At 44.6% G+C, this 14,099-nt stretch overlaps 1 protein-coding gene across 1 annotated transcript in view; it reads right to left on the reverse strand.

The window, feature by feature from the left end:
• XPO4 (exportin 4) overlaps positions 1-8,800 on the reverse strand; it is a 124,876-nt gene extending 116,076 nt beyond the window's left edge. The window contains exon 1 of the mRNA XM_053311016.1: positions 8,587-8,800. Within this exon, the coding sequence (XP_053166991.1) occupies positions 8,587-8,667 (81 nt within the window). The 5' untranslated portion in view covers positions 8,668-8,800. The remainder of the gene's footprint in view (positions 1-8,586) is intronic.
• Positions 8,801-14,099: the final 5,299 nt, after the last annotated feature.

Consider the following 14,099-nt stretch of genomic DNA (forward strand, 5'->3'; position numbering starts at 1 on the left):
CATTTTGAAACAAAGAGGTATTTTAAATGAAAAATGAGAAGACGGGGGGTGGGGGTGGAATTCATGGGGACCTGGAGAACAAGGTACTATGCTTTTCTACCCTTATTTCACCCACTCTCTGCATTTTTTAAGCTCAAGAAACCTACCCACCCCCCATCCCCAAATCCCCGTAGGGTTAAGGTCTCTTTATTTGTGGTTTTGTTACCCACGGAAATTGATGGGAACAGAACTCCCAGAAATAACACCTGTATGATCAACTAACAAGGGCAGATTCAGGTGCTTTTTACACATGAAAGATTAAAGAGTAGCCTGGTAACTTATGGCAAGTCTCTTATTGTCATCTTAAGTTTGAATCCTGAAACAACTTTTGCCCAAAGAACTTAAGAGGCTGTACCTTTGAGGGAAGTATGGCCTAGTGGTAGAACACTTGTCCTACACACATAGTGTCCTAAGTTCCATCTGTGGCCTCTCCAGTTAAAAGGATCTCAAGTGTATATACCGTATTTTACGGACTATAAGACGCTACGGACTATAAGACGCACCTTAATTTTAATCCAGTTTTTCAGAGTTTTAACATATTAAACTGTTAAAACATATAAGACGCTCCTGAATTTTGGCGGATATTTTTCGAGGAAAAAAGTGAGTCTTATAGTCCATAAAATACGGTATTCATATGCTTCATTCTGCATACTTGCAAAAAGTATCACTCAGACGGATCTCATCCGCAGTCAGAACCATGGCTTAAAACTAGCTCCAGACACATGCATCCAACTGTCGTTAAGCCAGGTCTTGACAAATTTTATTTGGATCTGGGAGCCAGCCCAAAACATCTGAAGCCAGACAATGGATGCTTGACAAAAAGTACCAGACTTAGTGACAGACAATGGGGCTATTCACACGACCGCGCAGGCAGGTTTCAACCTACCTTTCCCCAGACAATCTTTGACCCTTTGGCACATGAGCTGCGCGCCCACACGACCTGTGCTGCTCCTGGCAGTACAGATCAAGAGAGGTCAGGACTCGTTTTCCCAGCCTCCACATATCCCATAATGCACCGCATGGCGAGCGTGGTGCCTTGGGGGATTCACCTATCAGAGGGCCGTTCTAGGTGCCCCTCTCAGTGGAGGCCAAAGAGGCACATGAGCCCAGCAGCCTTGTTAAGGGAGCAATTGCCCCCTTAACCTCAGATAAGAGCTTAAGAGCAGGGTTTAGGAGCAGGATTAGGTTAGGCAGGAACACCGAGATCCGCGAGAATCCCCAAGAGAAGCCTAGCCTGGGCAAGGCTGCTCATGAGAACAGCCTCAGTATGGATGGCAAAAACTATATCACAAAACCCATGAACAATGACGAAGGCAATGATAACAGAGGCACAACGCAGGTAGTGACCAATTAAACATGTAATAACAAATACCCACAAGCACCCATATTATGACAATAAATGAATACAGTGATAAGGGCTAAACAAGCCCCACACAATAAAGATTGTTGAACTGGCAACAGTCACTGGAATGCTGGTCATAAACGATGATATATATGGTGCCGCTGTGCCGAAGGACAGTCCTCAAAAATGCGAAGTGCTGCACTCTGAACAAAAACCTTTGCCTGAAAGACTAGGCACAGAATACTTGAAAGTAGAACTGGAATCTTGACAGACTTCCTAGGTTGTGGTCTGTTTCGTAAGTATCTTCATCAGAAGTATGGTAATCTTAAATCTGGAAAAGCCTTGTCACTAAAAGCAGCATCTCACCACCGTGCCTGCTCGGACATGCTATGCTGGAGCGGGATTAGGTTAGGCAGGAACACTGAGATCTGCGAGGATCCCCAAGAGAAGCCTAGCCTGGGCAAGGCTGCTCATGAGAACAGCCTCAGTGTGGACGGGGCAGGGAAATGGACTTCGCTTTATCCCCTTTACATGTAACATACTTTGGACAGAAACAGGGCTGCTTGGGGCAAATAAATCTCTTATTAAATAACTACTTCCGAATATCCTAGTCTAGGCATCACAATTAAAATTGTAGGCGTCGTGGCTCCCTAGAGCCTGGGATTTGTCAAGCCCTGTGGTAAGCTCATGGTTTACGTAAGCGATTTGCACATTATAGTTCTAGCAAATGTGCAAAGCTGCATGCAGTTTTTAAAAAATCAATTATATACTGCCTACTCAAAAATCTCTAGTGGTTAATTATTACACCTTCAAGAATTAATATCTCTTACCAGACCTGAGGGGCAGTATGGTACAGTGAGTTAAGTGCTGGAATTGCAGCAGGGAGACCCAGATTCAGCTCCCCACACAGCCACTGGGAGACCTTGGGCCTGTCACTGAGTTTCGGTCTAACCTCCCTCATAGGCTGTTGCAAGGATAAAATTGAGGAAGAGCCTTGTATACTACATGAAGCTCCTTGGAGGGTGGGGAGAACAGAAATCTTGAAGTCTTGAAGAGCAATTCCTGATTCTACCCCAAATAATGCAGGAATTTACCGTTAAAAAAAGAGAGCTTTAAATACATCTCATGAATTTGCAGAATTCACACTGGCAGTTTTAGAACGTTCTAGTTCACATCCCTCGAAGTACTCATAAGTGAGACACTGCAGTTTCAGATTAACATGGTAGACACTGGGCAGTAAAGAGGCTAGGCAGATAATGGCATAAAACTGTCCAGAATCTCCCACTATTCTCAAAATAAGGAAAATAAATTTTATGTTGCTTTTACATTTACGCCAGTGGTTTAGCATAGAATGGGAACAGCATCTACAAGGCAATATTCCAGTTCTAACCAGTGGGGAAATGCTTGACTAACAAGCAGAAGGTTGCCGGTTCGAATCCCCACTGGTATGTTTCCCAAACTATGGGAAACACTTATATTGGGCAGCAGCAATATAAGAAGATGCTGAAAGGCTTCATCTCATACTGCGCGGGAGATGGCAATGGTAAACCCCTCCTGTATTCTACCAAAGAAAACCACAGGGCTCTGGGGGCGCCAGGAGTCCAAATAGACTTGACGGCACACTTTACATTTAACCAGTCAATACCTTTAATGTGGTTGTTTTACAATCACCCAAACTATTTTGTGTAGTAGAACAGGCAAATTAGCTGAAGTTGGAGTCAAAGCTTTCTACAGTGCCAAGGTACTGTAGGCTATTAAAGCCTATGAAATTAGCATCTGAAAGGTCCCATTCCTCCACCCACCCCCATTTTAGAGAACACCTTATAAATCACCTCATTTCACATCATGTTTGCAATGGAAATGCAGGTCTCACACCTTTATCTAAAGTTGTTTAAGTACATCAACAAAATTGTAGACAAAGCCAGGGATCTCAACACCTCACCAAAAAAAAAAGAAAAAAAGAAAAAAAAATCTATCAAGAGCAAGTTATGCATTCATAAATATAAGCTAGAGCTGTACCAAAAGATATCACTTCAGAATGCAGGCAAATGACTGATGACACTAGCAAAAAATCCTCCCTGCACCCAGAGAATTATCATCAGGGAGAAAGCTGGTAAGAACGCTTTTTTCCTATCATGCTAGCTTTTCACATGCAGGAATATTTTTATATTAATGACTGAGTATTCAAACATCCATTTATATTTTGAAATGGTAGATTCTTAGAGATGGACATAACGTTCTCAGAATGCAATACCTACTCAGGTCTACACAAAGCTTTAGAAATCAGCTTACTTCATGTCTAGTTCCTCTAAAACTCCAATTTGTCACAGACATTCAAATCTGATGTTTTGTTTCATGATTATAAAAGCTGTCACATTATTAAGACTTCAAATATGATAGCTATACCTTTAGAATCCATATCCCTTTCTAGTACAGTGAGATTCAAGGCACTTTACAATTCAAACATATATCTTGCACGAACAAATAAAAGTGCACTTGCTAGTGAAATTTAGAATACATTTCCAAATATGCCGGGCTATACCATCTTCTACACTAAACAATTTATTTCTGTACACTACAACTATTGGAATGAGTTATTAAATCCAGGCTTTTCATCAGGTTTTCCTTATCTATAAAAAAAGTCCTGGAAACCCTCAAATTTCCAGATTTTTGAATGAGCGGATACAACCTAGCTACAAAACCAGCTCCCTTCTACAAGAAAGTACACAATCCATGCACCAACAGAATTAAAATGCAACCCAGTTAGCCTCTTGTGCCACATCATCTCCAACTACCACTCGGCAATAACATGAGAAGTCCATCTTCTCCACAAGGCTTCTGCAATCTATTCGCTGTCTCCATCCATAAGAAAATTACAGGTTTATAGTCACAGACATGAAAGGCAAGATAGTAGCTTCTAAAGCAGAAGCAGGCAACCTTGGGTCTCCAGCTGTTGAACTACAACTCCCATCACCCCCAGCCATTGTGGCTGGGGGTGATGAGAGTTGTAGTTCACCAGCAGCTGGAAAGCCAAAATTGGCTGCTCCTGCTCTACAGCAGAGACTAAAGACACATGTAATCACCATGTTGAAGCTAAACAGGTTTTTTTTCCAGTCAGTGCCAGGTTGGAAGACTACCTGGGAACCTTATATATGCTGCCTTGAGTTTGAAGGAGGATGCCATATAAATGCAATAAATAAAATAGCTCAAAGAAGAGCTATTTACCTTTAGCAACTCCATAACAATTTAAGAGAAAATGCTGAAACACAGCTGAGTGGTCTCGCCGCCAAGCTTCTTGCATAGCTTTCCTAAAGATTATCACAGTGGTGCAGAGAGTTGGACCAGAGCTAACCTGGCTCAAATCACCTCTCAATATGAAGCTTGATGGGTGACCTCAGGACCAGTCACTATCTCTCAGCCTGGCCAACCTCACAGGAGTATTGCAAGAGCAAAATTATAACACCACATTTGTTCCTTGAAAGAAGGGCATCGCACTCAAAAAGGCATACTAGCTAAGAGTTTTAACAGTTTCACTTTTTCTGTTATGCAAGAAATATATCAGACATATAACGCAGTAAGATAGAGCAGATTGTAGGTTGCTTGCACAGTAATCATACATTCTATAGATTTCACTCAGAGACTTGTTAGATTTGTTTATTCTGAAAACAGAGGAATAGCCATTTTCATTTCTTTTTCCCACTGGCCATGGGTGCAAACTGAAATCAGTCTTGCACCTAGTGAAAGCTAATCTAATTAAACCTGCATACAATTTCCTACATTCCACCTCAAGATTGTTACAAACGACAGACTTTTGGGGCTTTTGGCCATCTTTCTTGATTCACACACTCCACCCATCCCATGTTGTTTTGTTTAACATCCAGCCTACAGAAGAGTTTTGTGGAAGAACTCAAAAACTTGCTCACTACTTTGTGACATTTAGCTGGTTCCAGTGTTCCCTCTAAATCATGTGCACGTGTGCACACTCACCAGTTTTCTGATGTCCACTCAGTTTTCGTTCCTGCTCAAGTTGAATCAGGAAGGTTCCACTCTGAATGTACATGTGCACACACTGCCTTGAAGCTTCCACCAGAACAAAACTCATTCCGCACACAGATGAAAGAGATTAGAGGGAACACTGGTGGTTGGTTCTAATAAAAAGGTACTTTGGCTTAAACTCAAGGGCTAAAATGTTTCAGAAGAGTATAGACAACAAGTACTGTTTTTACACTGGGACAGTTTCTGATTTTTAAGTGGAATTCAATTACCCCCACCCTCACAAAGTTTTTGCAAGAGTAAGCAAGAACTATATATTTTGGCTAGATATTTTCAAAAAAGCTGTATTTACGGATTTGGTTTCAGGCTTTTATTTTACTATATTTTCATAGTACTTTATTAGGGTGTAAGTGCCTCTGGATTTGCATGCAGAGCATGTGACAAGTGTTATAAACAAACTACAGTAAAGCACTTTTCACAGAGTACTCTAAAAATTTTACCAAACACAAAGCAAAAGTAGGAGAGGGAAGTCAGAAAACATTAGGGTTGTGCGTTTTGTTTTTGTTTTGTTTTGTTTGGGGCCCGAATCTGAAACACCCCCATTTTGTTCTTTGTTCGAAACCAGCCAATCCAAAACACCCCAATTTTGTTCTTTGTTCAAAATTGCAAAATCCGAATCCAAAATGTTTTGGATTTTAAAAAATGGCCCCAGGGAAAAACTAGTGGGTGGGGGTGGTAGTGTCCAATGGGTGGAAACTACCACCCAAATTTCAGAGGAATTGGGCAAAGGGCTGGGTTTTGGTGAATTTTTGAAGTATAGGATTTTCCCCATAGGGAAGAATTGAGGTTTTGGCAAAAGTATAGCTTCATGTTGGGGGGAAAGGGGTGGCCCAGAGCAGAGTAGGGTGGGTGGTAGTGCCCAGTGGGGCAAGGAAGCTGCCAGAATAATTTCAAAGGAATTGGGCAGAAGGCTGATTTTTAAAGATGTAATGGAGTTTGCGTGTCTGTAAAGTTCTTCCCCATAGGGAATGATGGACCTCCATAATTCCTGCCCCATAACTGCACTTGGGGGGCACCAGGGTGGCCCAGAGTGAGTGGTGGTGTAGACCACATAGGGTGCCAACCACCCCCATGGGTTGCTAACCCATGGGGTACTGGGTTCTGTTGTTTCTGTGATGTTTTGAGTGTAGATTCAGATTCTCTGGTAGCATGTGAGAGTGGATTCATGGTTTGTCATTGAAAATCTCATATGCTACCAGAGAATCTACACTCAGAACACCTCAGAAACAACAGAAACCAGCACCCCATGGGTTAGCAACCCATGGGGGCGGTTGGCACCCTATGTGCACCACACCACCACTCACTCCCGGCCACCCCAGTGCCCCCCAGGTGGAGTTATGGGTCTGATGAAACCTCCATTATTCCCTGGGGGCGGGGGGACCTTAAAGAAGCATAAACATCCAACAATTCCTAAGAAATCAGCCCTTTGCCCTATTCCTTTGGAATCTGGGTTGTGGCAGGCACCCCTTGGGGCACTGCCACCCAACCCACTATTTTGCCCCTCAGGCCCCCTTTCTGCCCCGACTCTGCCCCAAAGCCATTTCAACTTCAGAAATTCTTTAAAAACCAGCCCTTTCCCAAATTCCTTTGGAATCTGGGTGGCAGCAGGCACCCATTGGGGCACTACCACCTGAACCACTCTTCTGCCCCTAAAGCTCCCTTTCTGCCCCCAATCCACCCCAAATAGCATCAACATCACACATCAACAACAGCAGAGCTTTGGAAAAAATCAGGCAGATTTCCAGAGGTCATGCACATCCACACACACACACACACACCCAAAATGCAATTGATCTACACACAACAGTGTGAAACAACAACAATGAAATGCACACTGCCCCACTGGCCAATGAGGGTACAATTTTCCCTTAAATTTGCTTAAAAGGAATAAGGAGGCAATTGCCAGCAGATCAGCCCATGCTTTCGCTGGCCAATCTGCGGGCTGGAAGGGCTGGAAATTCAAACAGATGTCAAAACTAAAAACGGAGACTGAAGGAGAAAGACTTTCTGCGACTGCAAAATGGAGTTCCAAAACAGCCGAAACAACAAAACGTTTTGTATCCGAAACAGGGACGTTTTGTTTTGGCTGCAAAATTTTCTGTTTTGAGCATTGGGTGTTTTGTTTTGGCTACAAAACAGCTGAAATGGCCTGTTTTGTTCACAAAACGTTTTGTATCCGAAACGAAATGCACATCCCTAGAAAACATACTCTGAAATGCTAATTTTCCTTAACAACATAATGCTTGGACTGCCTTGTTTCACAAGAACTTCTTTATCCACCACAGTTTTGTACTTGTGCAGACAAGGTTCTTTGGTGGAACAGTTTTGCTAATCAACCCTAGGCTTTTCAGGTTTCGCCGGACTTCCAAGAGAAAAAGAACGCTAGTAGAACTGGCAGTTCAGTTTTATGTAACATACACACGCAAGATGGTTTGTAAAGAGTAAGGAAGAACATTAGTTAGCAGAAACTTATTTATATCGCAAATGCAAAGGTGGCAGACTAGGAAAAATGCCCTCAAAGGAAAAATAACACCACTTGGGCAATGAATTGGGGGGGAGTGAGACTGAGCACGTGGTGGGTGCAGGAGTGAGGAGGAGGAGACGGGGTGGAGGTTATGGTGGAGGTGAAGGTAACAAGAGCCTCGTACGACTGTAAGGAAAGCGCGGGGGGCGGGCGGGCGGGCAGGGGAGGTTGCTGCAAAGAGTGTTAGAGAGGGAAAGCGACACGGACAAAAGTCCGGAGAGGCGAATCGTGCGACCCTTCGCCTCCGCGCTAGGAATCAAGCCTCCCTCCTCGAGTTCAATGGGACTGACTCCCAAGCAAGCGCGCACGGGACTGCAGCTGCAGACAGGGCAGAAAGGAAGGACGGCTGGGGCAGTTGCAAAGTTTCCAAGGCATGGCGCGGGAAGGGAAGGCAATGCCACCCCGCGGGGTTATCCGGGGATACTCCCAGGGAGGGAGCCAGAGCAAGGAGGCGCGCCTAAGGAGAGCCTCCCGCCAGGGAATTGAGGTTGCTACCGCAGGGGGATTCTCGGGGCTTCTCTCCAGAGACACAGCGTTGTGGGGCTCTGGTCCACGCGCGCCCCGCACCCCTTCGGCGGTCCCTCCCCGGGGCGCCCGGCCGGCCCGCTCCCCCGCGCGGCGCCCTCACCATCAGCACTTTGGCCGCGTTCTCCAGTTGGGCGATCACCTCGGGGGCTCCCCCCGGAGCGGCCGCGGCCGCCGCCATCATGGTCTCTCTTCAATGACGCGCCATGCGCTGCATTCTGGGACGAGGCGGCCGCCCAGCCAATCCCCGATCCCGGCGGGCAAGGAGGAGGGCGAGTGGAGCGCCCGTGTGCAGCTCGCCTGGCAGCAGCGCTTCAGGCAGGCTCTGGGGACGCGCCCCGCAGCGCAGGCAAGGAGGGCAGTCCGGGCGCGGGAGCAGCCGCGCGGGGATTAGGAGGAAGGATGGCGCCGTCCTGTGGAGGGAGGGAACCTCCCCGCTGAGCTACAAAGCCAGAGGGGTTGGTGGGGTGGCTGCAAGTTTGGGGGCGTGGGGGGAGAGAAAGAGCCCAAGTTCCAGCCACTCCCCCATAACGGGGCGTTGGTTTCGGGCTCCGTTACCCTCACTAGGGTCCAATAGAAGTCCAGTTTTTAGACCCCATTGGTAGAAAGCTGTGACATAATCATGTCATTGAAAGTATGCCTCTGAGCATGTACAGTTTGCTCTTCGCTCCTACCACGGGAAAACGTGGCTCTTTAAAAACATAACTATTTATACTCTACACACGCACACACACACTGAGTCAGTCCACTGGCTGTATATTTAGGTCAATATTGTGGCTGCCACATGCCTGGCTCCAGGTCTTCAGACAAGGGTCTTTGCTAGCCCAGAGATGCCTGGGGTTGAACCTGGAACTTTTTACATATGCCGAATACAACGAATATATTTATATGCTGCTTTTCAACAAAAGGTTCCTAAAGCGGTTTACATAAGAGATAAATAGATAAATAAAATTGCTCCCTATCCCCAAAGGGCTCACAGTCTAAAAATATCACAGTCTTTTTGCATGCTTCTACCACTGAACTATATAGCGCCATGCCATATCTGTCGCTATATAGATATATACACAAGCACACATGTGTAAAGGCCATCGAAAATGCAAGCTGCTAAAATTTAAAATTCAGAATACTGGCAACCCTGTTTGAACCCCAGCTGTGGACACCTTTCTTTATAGAAATTAATCCCTTATGCATGTGGCATTCCTTGTTGAATTTGTAGCATAGACAGTGTCCTTGTGCCAAGGTTGCATTTCCCCCCTTTTGTACCTCTTTGGTGTAATACAGAAATCCAATAGATAGATCTTTTCAGCAGCTGCATTTGTTGAATTTCTGCATGTAATGCAGCACAGGAGCCCTGCTAGAAGGAGAGAGAGCTACCCTTCCTCTCACACCAACTCAGCTCACATGATATGTGCATGAATTCATTTTCAGACCAACAGCAGCAGCTCCCTCTCTGATACTTCAATTCACAACTGTGTCTGTGCATGAGACAAATCTTCCCTCTCACAATCTACACCCCCTAATATAGGTCATCAGACACCCAAACACACTTATTCGCACATACAGGGAAGTGAGGCACCCAAGAAGCTCATTGTTGTCATACAGAACCTACACCAATGATCTTCACTGGTGGCTACTTCAAGCAGGGACCACTTTGGCCAAAAAACCCCCACCTTCAATATGAGAGCCATTTCCCACTGTGCTGACCTCTGCACACTACTGTGCTTTTCTCAGTACTGGAAGGGCTCTTTAAGAGAGACAGAGCCCTCTCTTCAGAGCTCCATGGGGGAAGGACTACATTTCCCAACACTCCTTGTATGCCTTCCAAGATGGTGCAGGGGCTTAAGAAGGCTCGGTTTCCCTTAAAGGACCCCCCACACACACACACACACACCCCACCAGTGATGGGCAAAGCACAGAGTGAGAATGATTTTCACCACATGGTGCCAGGGAGACTGTGCAGAGTATTCAGATTTGGCCATGGGCCCAATAAACAGCTACTCAGGGGGCCTCACTAAGGGTTGATGGGAGCTGCCAGTGACCCCCCCAGGCCTTGCAATGAAGAACATTGACCTACCCCTTGCACTGTGCTTGTAGATGTGTTGCTGAGTGTGACATTTTACTTGTGTCTTAAATTTGATCCTTACACACACCACACTGGAACTCTCCGATGTATATAATGACACATAGAAAGTTTGCTCAGTGATTGAATCGAAATTTTCATTTTACTTGCAATGTAACACATGTTTTCTGATGTTTGTTCCATATATAGTTACATAATTAATGTTAAGGTATTTACAATGCTAAGGTGTTTACAATGCTAAGGTGTTTACAAACCTACCTATTGGTTGGTAGGTATAAGTTTTCTTCGGGCAAAAAACAAATACCCCTTTGGTCAAAGAGGAGCTTAATGCTGGGGTGTTTTCACAGCCCCTTTCAATGCATGTTGGAGAATCTGAACCACATAAGTGATGTACAGTTTGGTCCTATGCAGTTTTATTTGGAAGCAAACTCCAATAAGTCCAATGGGGCATGCAGTTAAGTGTACCTAAGATTATAGCCCCTGGAGTATGGAACCACACCTGGTGAATTCTTGCACAATGTAAAGATGTGACATTGCAAATGTGCCACAGTGTAGCTGGGCACTCAAGATGGCATCTGCGCACGTACAGACACAATTTATGTGACGACGAAACATGCGGGATGCTTAGAACAGGGAAGTACGCAGCTTGGGGGTACTACTGGACCCGGCTCTGCTTTTGGAAGCTCAGTTGGAGGCGGTGGCCAGGGGTGCCTTTGCACGGCTTTGGCTGGTGCGCCAGCTGCGTCCCTTTCTCGAGAAGGCAGATCTGGCCACGGTTACCCACGCCTTAGTCACGTCGCGGCTGGATTACTGTAACGCGCTCTATGTGGGGCTGCCCTTGAAAAATATCCGGAAACTGCAGCTAGTGCAAAACGCGGCAGCGAGGGTTTTATCCGGAGCTGCCCGCTGGGAACATATCACCCCCATTTTGAAAGAGCTGCACTGGCTGCCGGTTCGTTTCCGGGTCCAATTCAAGGTGCTGGTTTTGACCTTTAAAGTCCTAAACGGTTTGGGCCCGGGGTATTTGAGGGACCGCCTGCTCCCAAGGGTTGCTGCCCGCCTGACTAGGACATCTGGGGGGGCCCTGCTCCAGGTGCCGACAATGAGGGAGGCCCGGCTGTCGTGCACTCGGGACAGGGCCTTCTCTGTTGCTGCTCCTAGACTCTGGAATGCTCTCCTGGTGGCCATTCGTTCCTCGGACTCCATCACAGCTTTTAGAAAGTTTTTAAAGACTTGGCTTTTTACCCAGGCTTTTACATAATCGTTTTTTACTGCTGTTCTTGTGTGTTTTTTATCTGCTGTCTTGTTTTTATGTATGTTTTTAGCTTGATGTTTTTACTGCTTTTATTGTATGTTTTAATTTTTGTAAACCGCCTTGGGGTTTTCTTTTAACGAAAGGCGGTATAAAAATGTAAAAATAAATAAATAAATAAATAAATAAATAAACTTCCCAAACAGGAAGCCTCACATGGCGTAGCTTGTAAGAACAGACAGCAGCACTGGGGTGGTGGAGGAGTGATGGAGGGGTGGGTAAGACCTATCTCCTTCCATTTAAAGCACCCCGCCCACCAAGACGTTTCAGCAGGGCAAACTCAAATTGTTTTGGCACCAGTGTTTCCTCTAACAGGGATTCCCCGATGTTGTTGACTACAACTCCCATAATCCCCAAGCAAAAGCCATTGCAGCTGGGGATTCTGGGGAGTTATAGTCAACATCATTTGGGAATCCCTGTTAGAGGAAACACTGTTTGGTGCCTTGAATTAGAGACACCGAAACGCTTCATGCAGATTCCTACTGCTCTCATTGCTGAATATATCCCATATATTCATTGCTGAATATATATCCCATAGATTCAGCCCAAAACTGAACATGGGATATATTCTTAAATCTTTTGAATTCATTTCATTCTGGATTACATAGGATCCTGCATACATGTCAGTAACTGAAAATATTAGATTCTGTTTTCCCCCTAATTTAGCTACATTTCATACATATTCCCATAAGTTTCAGAAAAATTCCTGGGATCTAAAGAGCTATTTTAGACATGCCCAAGGACATTATTGACTTTAAAAACAGCAGCAGCAGCAAAGCAACATGATTAATTGCTTTTCAAAGTAATTTCAAAAGTATTTTGCTCTGTCACAGAGGGGACTGGTGTTTGAGAAATACAAGTCCATAGTTCTTTGGGGTACAATCTTTTGGATACTGGCCTATGGCTTTTATTTTGCCTGCATGCTTGTAGGCAAAGCATGTTTTAATAAATTGATGTTCCAAATTGTCAACCTTTAACTTCCAGCCTATTAGACAGTGTACTATCAAATAAATTACTTAGAATTACAAAGTTTATTGGTCAGTGAGAACAGAGCTTACAGCCACTTTAAGTGGCACAGCAGGGAAATGCTTGACTAACAAGCAGAAGGTTGCCAGTTCGAATCCCCACTGGTACTATATCAGGCAGCAGTGATATAGGAAGATGCTGAAAAGCATCGTCTCATACTGCGTGGGAGGAGGCAATGAGTATGGAGTGCAAGCAAAACTTCTAAATCTGTATTCTACCAAAAGAAAACCACAGGGCTCTGTGGGCACCAGGAGTCGAAATCGACTTGACGGCACACTTTAAGAACAGAGGTTATGCATAGAAAACAAAAAGTAAAAAAGAAATTCCAACTACTTACTGAGAACCAATACAGATAAAGGCCTCAGTGAGAACTGTAAGCAAACTCAACTAGTCCACCATCTGCAAGTTCTGAAGATAATTCTGAAGGCCAAAACTTCTAAAGCTAATGATTTCCACTAAACCCCCTTTGTGCATCCAGATTAATGGTCACTGAAACAACAGAACCATACAGGAATTAACCACAGCATAGTGCAATACAGTGACAAATGTAATAAATTTGTCTTAGGACAGAAAACAACTTATACATGTCATCCAAAACAGTTAAATATAAGCTTGTATATAAACATCAGCACCATTTATCACTACTATGAGAAATGAAATGCTGAAAACTAGCATTAGAATTCAGTGATGACAGACGCTGGATCCTAACAGAATTAAAACTGTTTTTATGCACTATGACATTTTCAGATGTATTCCCAAGAATAATGACTGCTTTCTGAGTATGAAGTGCAAGCAAAAAATGAGGGAGGAGTATGAAGTGCAAGCAAAAAATGAGGGAGGAGGGAATCCAGGCTCTGCGTTACATCCAACTTATTTCATGTTGTGTAGTATTGTAGCCTACTGTTTGAAGATGATGATGCCTAAAACGTTTACTCAGAAGTAAGTCTCACTGTGTTCAGTGGGACTTTCTCTTCAGTAATCACTCTGAAGATTGCAGTCTTAATAATTCTGTATTCTCTTTCATGTAATTTCTTATCACTGCTGCCATCCACTACCATCCCGTTAAGCTGCAGAACTGGGATGGGTAACTAAAATTGACGCCACACTGCCCCTGCTTGCCCTAGGACAGGTCTTGACAGATTTTCTTTGGATCTCGTAATCAGCCCCCAAAATTAGGAGTTCGACAATAAGCAATTGG

The sequence above is a fragment of the Hemicordylus capensis genome, chromosome 3, assembly GCF_027244095.1.
Source record: "Hemicordylus capensis ecotype Gifberg chromosome 3, rHemCap1.1.pri, whole genome shotgun sequence".
In the NCBI taxonomy this organism is placed as follows: Eukaryota; Metazoa; Chordata; class Lepidosauria; order Squamata; family Cordylidae; genus Hemicordylus; species Hemicordylus capensis.